The following is a 14,502-nucleotide window of genomic DNA, read 5'->3' on the forward strand; positions in this document are numbered from 1 at the left end:
ATTTGCAGCTAGAATAGTCATTTACCACATTAGCAATGAATAGAGTGTATTTCTTCAAAGTTAAGACTAGTTTAAAGTTATCTTCATTGAAAAGTACAGTGCTTTTCCTTCAAAAATAAGGACATTTCAATGTGACCCCAAACTTTTGAACGGTTTTGTGTGTGTGTGTGTGTTATCTATCTATCTATCTATCTATCTATCTATCTATGTGTGTTATAAAGCTCAGTTCAGACCAATGTTTTGAGAGGAGAACAGGAGAAAAGTTTAAGCAATCTAAACTGGATCAGTTTAGCTCAACTCAAGCCATGGTGCCTGCAACTCAGCTTGTGGAGTCGCTAGTCGCCCTAACATAAAAATCCGGCCTGGGATGAGTTTCTTTGGAAAAACGTCATGTCAAAGTGGAGAAGCTGTGTGCTTTGGTGTGAAAGCATATCACAACACTATTGACTTCCAAAGAATGGGAAAAAAATTAAGTCAGTGGCTAAAATGTATTTATGCCACAATTCTTGACAAAACATTTGAGTTTCCGTCATTATAGAGGAATTGCTTATTGAATTGGGCATAGTTCAACACTGGATTTACCCAGCGTTTGCTCATCAGAGACGGGTAAGTTCCCACTTTGTTGTTCGGCCAATCTGTAGCTTCCAGATCATAACCTGTAAATAAATCATAACCTGCTTTATTATTTACAGCCCAAGAGCACCAACAACGTTGGTGGGCAAAGGCACTACTGAAAAGATAACTAAATTCTTACAAGCCAACAGAGAACAGACCCTAATTCCATAGATATTCTAGAGATAGACATTATAAATAATTCAAATTAGTTTTTTTCTAAAGAATTATTCACTGTAATTGAAATGGCACTGCCCTGACTTTTACCCTAATTTTTTTTAATGGGGTTTTAAAATTAAGACAAACTTAAAATCTCTGAAAAAAAACACACACGACCCAAAACCTTCTACGCCATACATTTTACTAGAAATCTTTTCCACAAAGACATTAACAATGACTAATAAGTCATTACCCCTCTATATGTAAATAAGCTTGCATAAGATACATGTTGTAAAGTGCTTTGTGAACATACATTTACAAAACTGCAAAAATAAGCAGTCTAATTTACATTTGGTCACAATAACCATCTTCAAATGCTTCATAATAGGAAAATTCACCAAAAACAGACCTGGGAAAGAAACGTTGTACAATGCCGTTTTTAATTTTGTGAACTTTTGTTCATAATTTGGATTTAGTTCTTACTTGTCCACCTGTGTTTGTGAACTGAAGTTTTGGTCATGGTCAGTTTCTGCTAGAAATGAAGCGGTTATTGTTCACTGTATAGAAGCAAGCCAAAAGAAAAGTTAATTTTTTACTTTAAAGTTTCTCTTGTATTTTGTTAAGGAACAACTGATTTCAGATAGATAGATTCAGATAGATGTTAAACTCTAATATTGTAACCAATTCAGCTCAAATCCTTTCAGGCTTTCTATGCTTCCAGTCAGAAGCTTGTCTGTCAAACAAGTGAAAACAACATCTGCCCTACTTTTCAAGCTGTTAGATCCAAACTCCAAGCATGGGCAGTTTGTAAAGACCAAAACAAATCTGTCCCTGGAAAACATAATTTAGATTCCGTAAGCTATGAGATAAGTACTGAGTTCTGTCTGTGGGTGAATTTATACTTCAACGGGACATGGCTCATATAACCCTTATACATGTATTGGGGCATCTGTGGTTCAGGTGGTGGAGCGGTTGTCTACCACTTGCAAGGCTGGTAGTCCGATTCCTGTCACTGCAGTCTACATGTCGAAGTGTCCTTGGGAGACACTGAATCAAGAATTGCTCCCGATGTTGCGCCATCGGGGCGTGAATGGTGCCTGTACTATGTAAAACCACTTCCAAGTATTTGTTAAGACTAGAAAAGCAACACATTGTAGTCCATTTATTTTATAAGAGTATTGATCTGGATCACATATATTAGTTATGTGACCCAGAAAAGCTGATTTTGAGTTCTAGAGAATCATAAAGCCCATGTACATGGACCTCCTCACAGTAAGAATAATTAAGGCGCAAAAGTCCAACAGTGTCAGCTAAAGGGTTTGTACATTATAAAAATCAGCTGCTGTTGTTTCATAGATAAAGGAACCATCTAGCTAACTGTACTTGTCTTATAAAGTCTTATCACACAGCAAAATAACCTTGGTGTGGAGTCAGTAGTCTACTGTCAGTAAGTAAGTGTTTGGTAAGATGGAGAGCTGGGACAGCTTGGATTTCATTCGTCCTTTGCAACCTAAGTCTCCAGTCCACAGTTTTGGAAATTCAAGGGGCTGGCATTGCTTTATGTTGCTGGTGTTTTAACTTAGCTCAAGCTAGTCTCCTGTTGCAATAGGGAAATTCCAGTCATTGTTGATATGCACACGTACAATTCCCTTGCTTTTATTTTTTCTTGAGTTGACAGCTCCAGATAATATTGTTCCCTACTGTAAATATAAAATAAAACACTCTGCTGTCCCTATCAATCGTCTGTCCTTGGTGGTCAGTTGGCCATACCCTGAGGTACCTCAGGTATGAGGGAGGAGAAGAAGGTTTTGAAGAAAACCCAGGCCGTCCACATGAATGACACCCTGTGAGGAGGCACTAAAACTGCCATCATTGGTCCTTCTCCATCCACTCCGTCCAGTGCAGCTGCAGGTTCCTCCCTTTGACCGTCAGCAAGCTCGTCTACCTGTATAGACAGATAAAGTCATCATATAAACGATGATTTATGGCAGTGGGTTTTGAAAGTGTTATATAGAGTATAAATATACATTCTACAGATGCACCTATATTGATTTATTGGTACTACATTGATTAGATTCCGCAGTGGTATTCTGGTACATACACATGCCCACATACAGGTTATAGACCAGACCTGTATCCAGAATGTCTTGTCATGGAAACAGAGTTCTTAAATAGCTGGATGTAAAGCAGAGTTTATAAAACGTAAATGGAGGTAAATCAGAGCAGAGAATCTAGCAGTTTTCTTACTGGATTTGGGTTCCTGTTCTCGTGCTGCTGGACCTCAGGGGGTGGGAGATGGTTGGGACCTTGGACCTGCACTCGCCTTCTGAAAGGAAACCAACCGACAGTGTGTCTGTGGAGAAGGAAAAAAATAGGAAAAATGTGTTTATTTCCGTGAAAAACGTTTTGCAAAAGCTTTTGGTGAACATGACATAAAGCAAGTACTAGGGTTAAGGTTATCCAACAGTTCTAAAACTAAAAAGCCCATGAACTATCTTTTGAGGGAAACTTAAACCTAAAACTTAAAAATAAACTTATATTAAAATAGTAATGTCAAAACTAAGGCTAAGTTTCATTTCCTCCACTCGACTACATAAGACTTGTAGATTTGCAAACTTTTATTAATTTTTTCATCACCTAAACACTCTCCAACAGTTGCTCAGTGCAGCTTTTTTAGTATGCGATGTAGAGCTCAATAGCATGATTAGCATGAAGTCCCTTTGCAGCCAAATCAAAGTGATATGTCAGATCATGAAAGAAAACAAGTTGACAAGCGTCTTTGATGACATGTAACACTATCTGAAAGTGCTCTGATTTTTAGGGGTCTAAGTCAAAGAGGCCTAGGAGCCATGCTATATTATTATTATTATTATTATTTTTATTATTAGGGCCTGAGCACAAAGTGCCATGGGCCCAACAGTCCCTGGTATTGAAAGTGCTAGGAAGCTATTGTTTTGTAAATGATTAATAGTTTATCGCTGCGCGGGGAGGGAAAATACAGTTCTTTTCAACCACTATTTAAGGGAAATTTGTTTGTTAAAAAATAAGCTTTCGTGTGACTCGCAAATACTATATAACGTTTTCACAAATATGTATTTCTGACAAATAATTCAAGCAGATTACTTAAAGGTTAGACGGTTCTCTCTTGACCAAGGGCCCGGGAGAACTGACCTGGTGTTCCCCCGGGGACAGCTGCCCTGGCTGAAGATAATTCTTTCCAATTAATTGACATATTCTTATTCTATAAAATGTACAAGATGACATCTTCCTTGTGTTTTGTTAGAGAAAAACATGTCCAAAACCCAAACATATTTAATGTACAATAATAAAACAGCTGATCCTCAAACTAGAGATGTTGAATGTATTGTTTGGAATTCTTGCTTTACAACGGATTTCAAAGTTTATGAAAATTGCTGATCTCCACAAACCAATTAGTGATGTCACACATGTGCTGTCCATTAATATACAGTCTATGGTTCCACCAGGCTAGTATACCAGCAGCACTTGAGGACCTCGGTCCAAATTCGAAAAGACAGACTGTCTGAAATCAGCACCAGTCACCAAGCAAATGTTTACCCACACATATTGTTAACTCCACCAAGCCACTATAGCAGGTAACTGGCTGAAAGTTCTCCATTATTCTTAAGCATATTTGACAGGACAAGCACAGTAAAATTTAGATTACTTACATACCACAAAAATTCGATTTTTACTTTCATCACAACCAATACATTAAACTAACTGCTTTCAGTTGTTAATAATATATTTATATAATATTGGTATACTTTGGTATAAATGGTCTCAAGGGTATACATTGTGAAGGCTGGGCTATACACTTCCACCTTATACACATCATCTGCTTTGTTTAAGTGAAACAAATTAATCATGTATACCAGAGATGCTACTGTGCTCCTATTTGTTATGATTTTATATATACTGTTTAAAATCAGACACAGACAGGCTTTAGTGGACAACTCTGCTTCCCAGTAGGTACTAGAGTTGTATTAGATGATTAATATGTTGAATTGAATGTTTGCCCTTGCTTTCAAGACAGGCTCTGGATGCAAACACAAGTGAAAGATAAGAGCCAGTAATGTTCCACAGTGGCGTGCTTCAAAGTAGGTCACTCAGCCAACAGCAGTGCAGTGAAGCATTTAAGCCAAGTTTAGTAGTTGGACTTGAAAGTATAAAAGCAACAGATTAAACTTACAGGTACATGAGGAGGAGGGTGCCCATCACCAAGAGAAAGCGACTCAGGTTGGAGTTGAAGTACACAATTACAGCCAAAATGCCGAATCTGGCAGCAGAGTACAACCAGTCCAGCCAATCACGCTCCATATTCTCCTCGTCCTCCATTACAGGTCCGCCCTGTGCGTTCATCCTCATGTTCTGGTTGGCCTCCCCAGGATTGATGAAAGCCCCACCCTGGTTCTGATTCACTGGCAGGTTGTCAATGGGGTTCTGATTGGCCAAGGGGTTTGGGACAGGTGCTTGTTGGGCGAGAACAGGAGGATACTGGCCAATGGTTGTAACTGGTGCTGAGGGGACAGTGCCTGCTGCAGCCATAGCTGCGTGGCTGTTGGGAGATTAGACAAATATCAATAGTAACTAGCTGGACAAAGTTGTCCATAACCATGACAATGTGTGAGGCTAAAATAAAAATCCTAACATAAACGGAAAAGTAGTATGATTTAAAAGTTTATAAATAAAAACTCACTATTGCATGTAATACTGTCTCGCGTAGACATGCTGGAACCATAGTAGCTGTTGAGGGCTGTACAGAGAGTAGGTGGGAAAGGCTGGTTGGGTCATCTGTGGTGCCCCAGGCCTGCATGGAATGACAGAATATTAATCTAATTAGAGTATCTGCATTTGTTTGAGTTGAGACATATTTAGGCAAATTAACTTAAACATGTAATGCTGAAACTTTTTTGCTGCGTCATACAAAAAGGAAAACTGCAAACTCATAATAACCCGAAAATATTAGTGCACTTCTCAGCGGATGAGTCCGCACAGTTTGCCCAGGCTATTTTACTTGGCTTATGGCTGCTCAGTGTGCGAGATCCCCCCCGTCTGGCCCTTGCAGTGGGCTGGGAGTCGGCTTGGAAAGGCTCATAGTGAAGGTGGCTAGCAGCTGATAGCGCACTGCACCCGGACCATGATGCTTTCTGGAGTCGGGCAGTGCCCTCCCTCACTGTGGGGGAAACTCTCAACGTGGGGGGGGCGGGGTTGCTGCTGCGTCTCAAACCATGGAGCCTGTCACGAATACTGTGCTTTGTCAGTGTTTCTTTTTTTTTGCCGTGTTACCACCATTCATATGAAAATATGATATAAAATATAATTTACTGAACCCTCACGGTGGACATTCACTTGTTACAAAAAAAATCAATCAACTTGGTTACAGCAGCGTTCCAGATGGGGCCATTGAGCTCAAAGGGACGCTATGTTCTCTGGTCTTGTTCTTACGAGAGACCTGATAAAACTTGCACTCTTTGGCAAACATAATTTAAATAGTAAAAAAAAAACAATACTATATTAATGCTGAAATTACTATTAGAATGTTTCTTTTTTATAAAAAGGTGTTGGCTTACATAACGTTATCCACATGTGAAAACAAAATGCTTTTGTAATGTCACGTCTGGAGAAGTATAAATTAGCTTGAGTGAGCAACACAAGGCAGGGTGAGATCTTTGGGCACAGCGCTAACATTACAGTAGAGAGACCGAGTGACGAAATGCTTATTTTATCATAGCTCGTTCTTTCCTAACTACGTCGCAAGTTATAGGGAGCAGGGAGCTTCATGGAGACGGCTAATGCTAAAGTCTGCTTAACTTCACACTTCAACTTTTAATAGCTATATTCTCAGTAACGTGACAATCGGCAAGCAACAGGTTGCTTATGAACCACTAAAACAGTAGTGACACCAACGTTTGGCTTAGTTATCAATGCCGTTAGCATGGTGGCTAAAACTAATGATCCGTCGTTTATGACGATCGTTTCTGCAGTGCTTTCTAACATGCTGTCAGTGCTAACCGAGCATCTGTATTATAAAGAAAGATTGACAGCTCTACTATAGAGTAAGGTTTTGTGGCCAAGGGCCATCAGGCTATAACTTAAGCCCTGATTTAGTGAGATTTTTTACATAAAAAACGGCTTTGTTTTAAATTTAATAACAATGCATGTTGACATCAAATTTCTTTTGGTTGTTAAGAAAAAAGGTGACGTGTGGAGATGCAGAATTAAACTAAATGAAGTTTAACATAAGCATAATTTCTTGCAATATGACCTACATTGCAGCAGCAGACCATGAAGGAGTTCCTGGTGGAGAGGCAGGGGTCTGCGTGTGAGCCGGAGCAGCAGAAGCAGGTGAAGAGGTCTGCCTTCTCTGTCTCAGCTTCGGCGTGCTGGAACTCTGGGCTGTGAAGCAGGGGCTGCCGGGACTAGGTGAAGTAGAGGCTGTCACGGTCCTCGGACTGGAGGGCTGTGGCTGTGCGGTCTCTCTTGTCTGCAAAGGCAAGAAGAGTTTGTTTAACATTTGAGCAATATTTGTCAACCAGCACTACAGCAAATCCAAAGTCTGCAGAGCAGTAACGGTTTTTGGCACGGACAAAGCACGCAGCCTCCCGGGGCAAATTGTTTTTCATGAAGGGCGGCACGAGCACTTAAAAAAACCAAAAAACTCATAGCCGTTTTCTACTTTATTATCTATCATTATACTATTGTTATTCTCTGCTCTTGTAATTTTTTCATACATCTGACTGTACATAATTTTTGCACATTTATTTTGTTGATGTTAATTTAATTTTTGGTTGATTTTAGATTTTTTTTCTGTTAAATGTTTATTGTTTTGAAGCAACAGATTGTAGCATTATGTCCAAGACAAATTTCCCCTCTGGGACAATAAAGTATATTCTATTCTATTCATCCACTTCGAAGTTTGCAGTATTAGTTGAGGCCGAGCTGGACACCTAAAATGGTTTTGAAAGTAAAGTGCTTTAGCAGCTTTTGATCTCTAAACTGTAGTTGAGTTCTGCAGATTGACAACTGAAGTCAAACTGTGGGCTTTGGCTTTGGCTGAAACACCTCTAAAATCCTACAGAGCTGAGCTATGTGTGTTGAATTTGTAAAACATAAAAGGTCACTGAAGCACTTATAAAAACAGTTGGAATTAATAAATTTAACAGCTCACCTAGATCTGAATTGAAATAGGGCCTAGGTTGGAAAGTTGAAATATGAGTAAACATCTCTCACCTTAGGTCTAGCTCCAAGGGGTTCTTGGGATGGAATCCTAAAAGCACACACCAGGTGCAGTGTAGGAATAGAGTCAGTCTGAGAGAGTGGAGATAAATGCCTGATTAGAAAAGCTGCATAGTAAAACACATGGACACATTCAATCCTTTACATTCAACAGAATTAAACCTATTAAATGTGTCAGTATGAAAAGACAACAGAGGAGGGCGTTGAAGAAAGGAGGAACTGTGTGTCCTTTATTCACGAGACAACAAGAAATTACAGGTCAAGGTGACACAAAATTGTTTTTGCAGTTTTAGAAATGTGATCAGTAACATTTCACGTTGCAGATACCGATTTTAATAGTATCCTGTCATTAACTTTTCACTTTACGTATGCGGAATACAATTTTATATATCTATATATATATATATATATATATATATATATATATAATTATTCTATAGTTTTGTAATATAATAAACACTGTTATACTTTTTGAAACTATTTTAGCCTGTTTAGGTCCATCAGTGCTTATTGAACATATTGAACACACTTTTAAAAAATACTGTGATAATACCAAAAACTGTCCGGTTGGAGGTATGGCTCATCATGTAGCATACAAGATGCTAACGAGAGACTTCTGTAATGTCAATATAGTAAAAATGGACCTACTTAACAAAAATGTGTTCACTGCTGGCAACGAGTTAGCAATCAAACAACAAAAGCTGTCCTTTGAATGACATTTTGAGCTAACGTTAGCATTTAAACAATTTTAGATTGCTAGATTTCTATCTTCTGTTATTGTTTGTAATGAGAAAAGTTTATTATTCCATGGATATCACAAATTTCAGCATGACGTGTAAACCATTAAATCTGAGCTTGCGCAACTTACATCTGCACTCAACCAGAGCAGGTCTGACTCAACTCTCATTGAGAATGACCAGATATACCATAAACCATTTAAATCTGAGCATGCTTCACTCAAATCTGAACTCTACGTACATTGGGCCACTGCCCAATGTAAGGCGTTGCCTTCAAAAAAACATCAGCCTAAACCTTACAACATATGTTGCAGCCCCAAAACGTGCATGCAGGCTGAAATTCAACCGTGCCGTTTTATCGGGATAAAGCTATAAAAAAAAAGGACACACCGCTAGCTGCTAGGCTAACGTGCAATAGTAAACACTGCAGCTGTAACGTTATACGCGTCTAACTAAGCTTAGAGTTATGTTTCATGGAACACTGCGCTCCCTAAAGGTCAGATTTGTGCCAGCTTTTGATAAGTTTTGTTTGTAAAACCTTGAATCCATGTAAGGCACAATGCCATCAGACACAATCCATGTCATTAGAAATAATGAATTCATGTCATTAGACACAACGCGCAGGCCAACGTTTTTTTTGCAGTGATGACGGTGGAAAGCTCAGACCCGCAGTATCACGTGACCGCGGAATTGCGGTAATGCGGTAACCTTCCCAGCCCTACTTAACTGTCCAGCCTTTATTACAGACATGTTAACTAAGCACAGATACTCAACTGTCCTGCTGTTACAGAGCTGTGAAGTAATCACAGAAAACTGCCTCATTAATGGTATCATGGTGGTGCATCATCTACCCATCCCGCTTGTTAGACAAAATTCACAAAAATATATAATAATCAAGCACCCAAATTAGGCCAAGTACAAAGAGAGACTCAGCCGGCGCTGGCGACGTTTGAGAAAAACATTTTTGCGACTTAGCCACCTGACTGCTTTAAGAGAGTTGCTTGCTGGACATTGCATTAGAAAATGTTTACACAGGGAAAATAATGCCTGATGTAGATCCTGTTGTGGCTTTTTATTATCAAAAAAGGTTGGTGAGAAAAAGTAGGCTAGACTGAACCACTCTCGCCAGTTTGCCGCCAGAATAAAGGCATATAATCAAATTTTGATGTTCACCAATTTCCAGTTTTGCAGGACGTGTATAGCTTCACTGACAAAGGGGGTCTAAGAAAATCTATTCTAATTTTATTTAAATAGCTCAATATTACAAAACAACATTTGCCTCAAGGAATTCTTTCCTTCAACCCTCGATTTGAATAGGAACCCGCCAAAAATACCATGCCAAAATAATGATTTTAAGCACAGCCATGTGCACTTGCAAACAATCAAACATATTGTCATACATACTTGTCTGAAGAGTTCTTTGATGTGCAGATGATCGGGCAGCAGTTTACCAGCATAGATGAGTCTCTGGTCACTCACAGCCTACAGAAAACAAGAAGGTTTCAGGTAATTAAAACGTGCGGTATAAAGTAACTTTGACAACAAAAAAGTATATCTTGGCTAGATTTTGGTTAGATTTCTGCAGATGCCAGTTGCCAAGATTTGTGTTGTCAATCAAACTTATGCTGGCTTTAATCTATTTAGTGAACATAAGCCAGTCAAAACAAAACAAAGAAATGGCTTTGCATCAAGTAGGATCCTTACTATGGGTTGACCGATAAAGATTATTAGTAGTTAATGAAACCAGTATTTGGAACGAACATGCATTTAAAGTAAAAATAAAAATGTCAGCCAAAAATTTACATCTTGGAAAGGTAGAAACTCCAACAAACAAAATTGTTTAAATGCTTTAAACAATTGTTCAAGAAAAACAGATAATTTAAACATATTACGAAACAAAAATAGCTTTCTTAAGTTTTAACATAATATCAGTTTGTCTGCAGGTGTATCATGCGTACAGAGCTGTAGTGGAGGCCAAGTAGCACACTTTACAGTTAAGTAACTTTATTTGTTATCAGGCAAATATAACACTAATGCAGATGATCTGCAAATTGCCAAATATCGGACACGATAATCGGCCAGGTTGATAATTGGTAAACAAATATGGTTAAAACCCTGAAGCTGTAGAACTCAGTGCAAGGAACCTACTGTTTTTGAAAGGAGGATGATTATTATTATTATTATTATTATTATAAGGGGGCAGGCAGCTTTCTGATTATGTTTGCATGTTGTCCTGGGCTATCATATTTTAACATAACCTGCACTGCAGATGCACCAGGATCTAATCAGCCTAATAGTGTTGACGCAGCTCTGTTTCAGCTAAAGCATATGGCTAATTTCCACAAGAAATGAAAGGCTCAAATCAAAAATCCTTAACTTTACTCTGGGACTTGAATTGTCACTTGGATTAATATATTTTACTGCCTGGCCCTGCCTTATCTGTACACTTTGCATTAGCTTTCCATCTTCCCACTGAGACCTAGATCAGCAGGCAGGATGGACAAGCCCGCCTTTCAAGACCGTAATTTTTCTGGAAGGATGAAACTTGGCAACCCTATATGCTTAAGATTTAAGTTACTTGGCTCGCTGTCCTATTAAAATATGTGCAGCTCATTCTGCCATTCATTATCATCATACATGTGTGACATATGTCACAAACCAAGCCTTATGTTTAATAAAGCCTAAAATATTTGGTTATTTAGCAGGCTCAAACATGCGTGTCTTTATATGTGTGCTTCACACATATAAAGAGGTTAAAGAAGTAGCCTGTATAATGTTAAGTCAACAGGTTATAACAAACTATTTCAATTTAATGGACATAAATCTGTCAACATATTTAAAATAGACAACAAAAACTGTGACTATCAACTTTAACTGTAGACATGGCTCAACATAGTAAGGACCTGCTTTTTCCTATAAATCAAGACTGGGGGGGGGACAGTTTAACCAATAAAACGTGAACAAAAATTGTAATATGTTTGCAGGTTTGTTGTAAGCTTTGTGAGAGCTGTTAACTGGCAGCCTTCTTGACTCAGTCAGCTGGCTAATGCCACGACATTCCAGAACACAGCATTGAGCTGGCTGTCACACGAGCTAACAACTTCCGCTAACATTAGGCAGTTAATTTATCCGCCGTTACTCACCGGTTTAGTTGTCAAAACAGTCGACAAATGCGTTTTTAGGTCCTTTATAGTCCAATTCAGATAGACGTGTTCGACGGTTTGGTCCTCCAGAGCTTGGTTAGGCGTTTTTATAAAAATAGTAATCGTCTTTTGTTGAGAATCGCCCACATCCATTTTTGCTGTTTCCCTAGTGGTAGTCTCGTGTTTAGCTAATAACGACGACTAGCTAGTCGTCAAAATATGAGTGTTCCTGATACAATTTATCAGCAGATAAAAGAAAATAATGCAAAGTGTCTTGTCTAAGAAGAAACTTGTGGGACTGCTTAATCTAGACTTGTGTCTTTCTGCTGGATGTCATACGGGACTTTTGTGAGGGGGAGGGTTGTTTCAAAACGCGCTGTGGCCACTCCTGATTGGTTACCGTCCGTTTGTGCTCAGACGTGGAGGTCCTGCCCAGAGTGATAGAGAAAGAGACTCTCCATGATTGGACTCCGTTGCAGGCACGGCGACACGGGTGGGCCTGACGGGCATAGGCCCACCCACTTTTCAACGAGCCCACCAAAAACTTTTCATAAAATAAATAAATAATAATAATATATTTTAATTATAGAGAATTATTATAAAAATCGGCAAATTATCTCATAATTTGTGCTAAAATAGTCTAAATCTTATTTTTTTTTTAACCTAATTTAAAAAAGTTGTTTGTCTATCTTGATGTTTCTGCGCAAGTTCAGCAGACACTGAGACAGTGAGTTTCGGGATAGGATGGATATTGTCGGTATAGCGGGTATGCTAGGCTAACATCAGTTGATCTGAAAGAGTTATTTCCAGTAAAGGACAAAGTTGCTGCAGTAATTTTTTTAGGTACCTTAAATGTAAACGAAGGGTCTCGGAGTCATCGCTGCAACCAGAAGATGATGGAGAGTTGAGATCTCTGCCACCCCAGAATGCTAGCGCGGCTAGCGCGGCTAGCACGGATAGCGCGGCAAGCGCAACCACCGCCGTTGCTAGTTCCTCTGCCTCGCGATTGGAAGATAGCCCTGTGGATTTGTCTTCCGTGGATGAGCCCGCAACTCAACCAGTGCTGAAGTAACCGGTCACAGTGATAGGTCACAAAGCAAGGAGTTTCTCCACAAACTGGTATAGCAGATACAATTTCCTTGAGTACAGCATTAGGAAGGATGCAGTATTCTGTAAGATGTGCAGGCAGTTTGGTGAGCGGGGCAGGGAGGAGAAGTTTAGCCGGACTGGATACCGGGACTGTAAGCACCTCAATCACGCTTCTTTAAAGCACCTAAATAGCAAATTGCACAAGTTTGCACTGGGTGAAATCATAGTGTGGAATCAACGTTCCCTCACTGTGCCAAACAGGAAGTACCCCTGCGTGGTAACCAAGAGAATGATGAGGTCAAAAACGGAGGTAATCCCCTGAAAAACTCTCTGACTGATTAATTGTGTACTGCATGAGGGATCTTTCTATGCTATTTTCGCAGACAAGTGTAAGGATGTATCCAAAAAGCAGCTGGTGGCCGTTTACTTGCGATATGTACACAAGGGGACTGCAAGAACCCGCTGTTGGCCTCGTAGCCACAGACAACATGACTGCTGAAGCAACAGCACAGAAAATATTGGAAGTTGCTGCACCTTTTGAACTACCCTAGCCTTTGTGTTGGTTTTGGGTTTGATGGCGCATCAGTAATGGCTGTGCATAAGGGGGGTGTCCAAGCCATCCTTAAGAGCACCCGTCAAAATGCCGTCTATGTATATCTCCAACTTGGCCTGGGAACGCCTCGGGATTCCGTCGGAGCTGGTTGATGTGGCTCGGGATAGGGAAGTTTGGGGTTCCCTGCTAGAGCTGCTGCCCCCGCGACCCGATACCGGATAAGCAGATGAAGATGGATAGATGGTCTTTTATTTGCAATGTCTTGGATACGTTTTTCATTTCCCACAATCTCACAGTAATGTCTCTAATTGGTGGAACTCATGCTGGTGAGGAAGGGGAGCTGTCAGTACCCGATGCTGATCCTGTTTAACCAGGATTTACCCAAGGAGTTAAGCCTCTCCTCTTTAAACATATCTCAGATGGGGCCATTTTAATGCTACAAAGCCATCACCCTCAGTTAGCATTCCATTGACTCCCATTCATTTTGACGTCACGTTGACAATGAATAACTTTGCATCTAAAGCGTTTAAAAAACTCTATTTTTCCATTGTGTATTTCCAAAGAAACACGACAATGTATCAAAGGCTCCATTACCTTGTACCTCACGTTATGGCTTCATAGCAGACGTTTTTATAAAAACAGGCTAAGGATTGTGTCACAATGTGTCATAACCACGTGATTTGCTTTCGCATAGCAAATCATCATATTGTCAGGGGAAGCATGCAGACAGTTTGGACTTTCATTAGCTGTTTAGGTTTAAAAAGGAAACAAGGAAATTAATTTCGACCTGTTCTCACTCCCGCTTGGTCAGTGGCTCGTGCACATGTAAATGTGCTGTATTTATATAGCGCTTTTCCAGTCTTAACAACTGCTCAAAGCGCTTTTACATCTACAGTGAACATTCACACACATTCATACACTGTGGCGGGGGCTGCCATACAAGGTGCCACCT

General features: G+C 39.7%; 1 protein-coding gene across 1 annotated transcript; it reads right to left on the reverse strand.

Annotated features, from left to right (window-relative positions):
* Window positions 1-2,265: 2,265 nt before the first annotated feature.
* On the reverse strand, window positions 2,266-12,319 carry herpud1 (homocysteine-inducible, endoplasmic reticulum stress-inducible, ubiquitin-like domain member 1). Its single transcript, XM_034878410.1, has 8 exons — window positions 11,909-12,319; window positions 10,170-10,247; window positions 8,023-8,100; window positions 7,062-7,276; window positions 5,489-5,599; window positions 4,982-5,347; window positions 3,019-3,124; window positions 2,266-2,716 (listed from the first exon to the last, which is right to left on the reverse strand). Exons 1-8 carry the CDS (start codon window positions 12,059-12,061, stop codon window positions 2,528-2,530), a joined length of 1,296 nt encoding a protein of 431 aa, XP_034734301.1. The 5' UTR covers window positions 12,062-12,319; the 3' UTR covers window positions 2,266-2,527.
* Between the last annotated feature and the right edge of the window lie 2,183 nt (window positions 12,320-14,502).

The sequence above is a fragment of the Etheostoma cragini genome, chromosome 8, assembly GCF_013103735.1.
Source record: "Etheostoma cragini isolate CJK2018 chromosome 8, CSU_Ecrag_1.0, whole genome shotgun sequence".
Taxonomy (NCBI): domain Eukaryota; kingdom Metazoa; phylum Chordata; class Actinopteri; order Perciformes; family Percidae; genus Etheostoma; species Etheostoma cragini.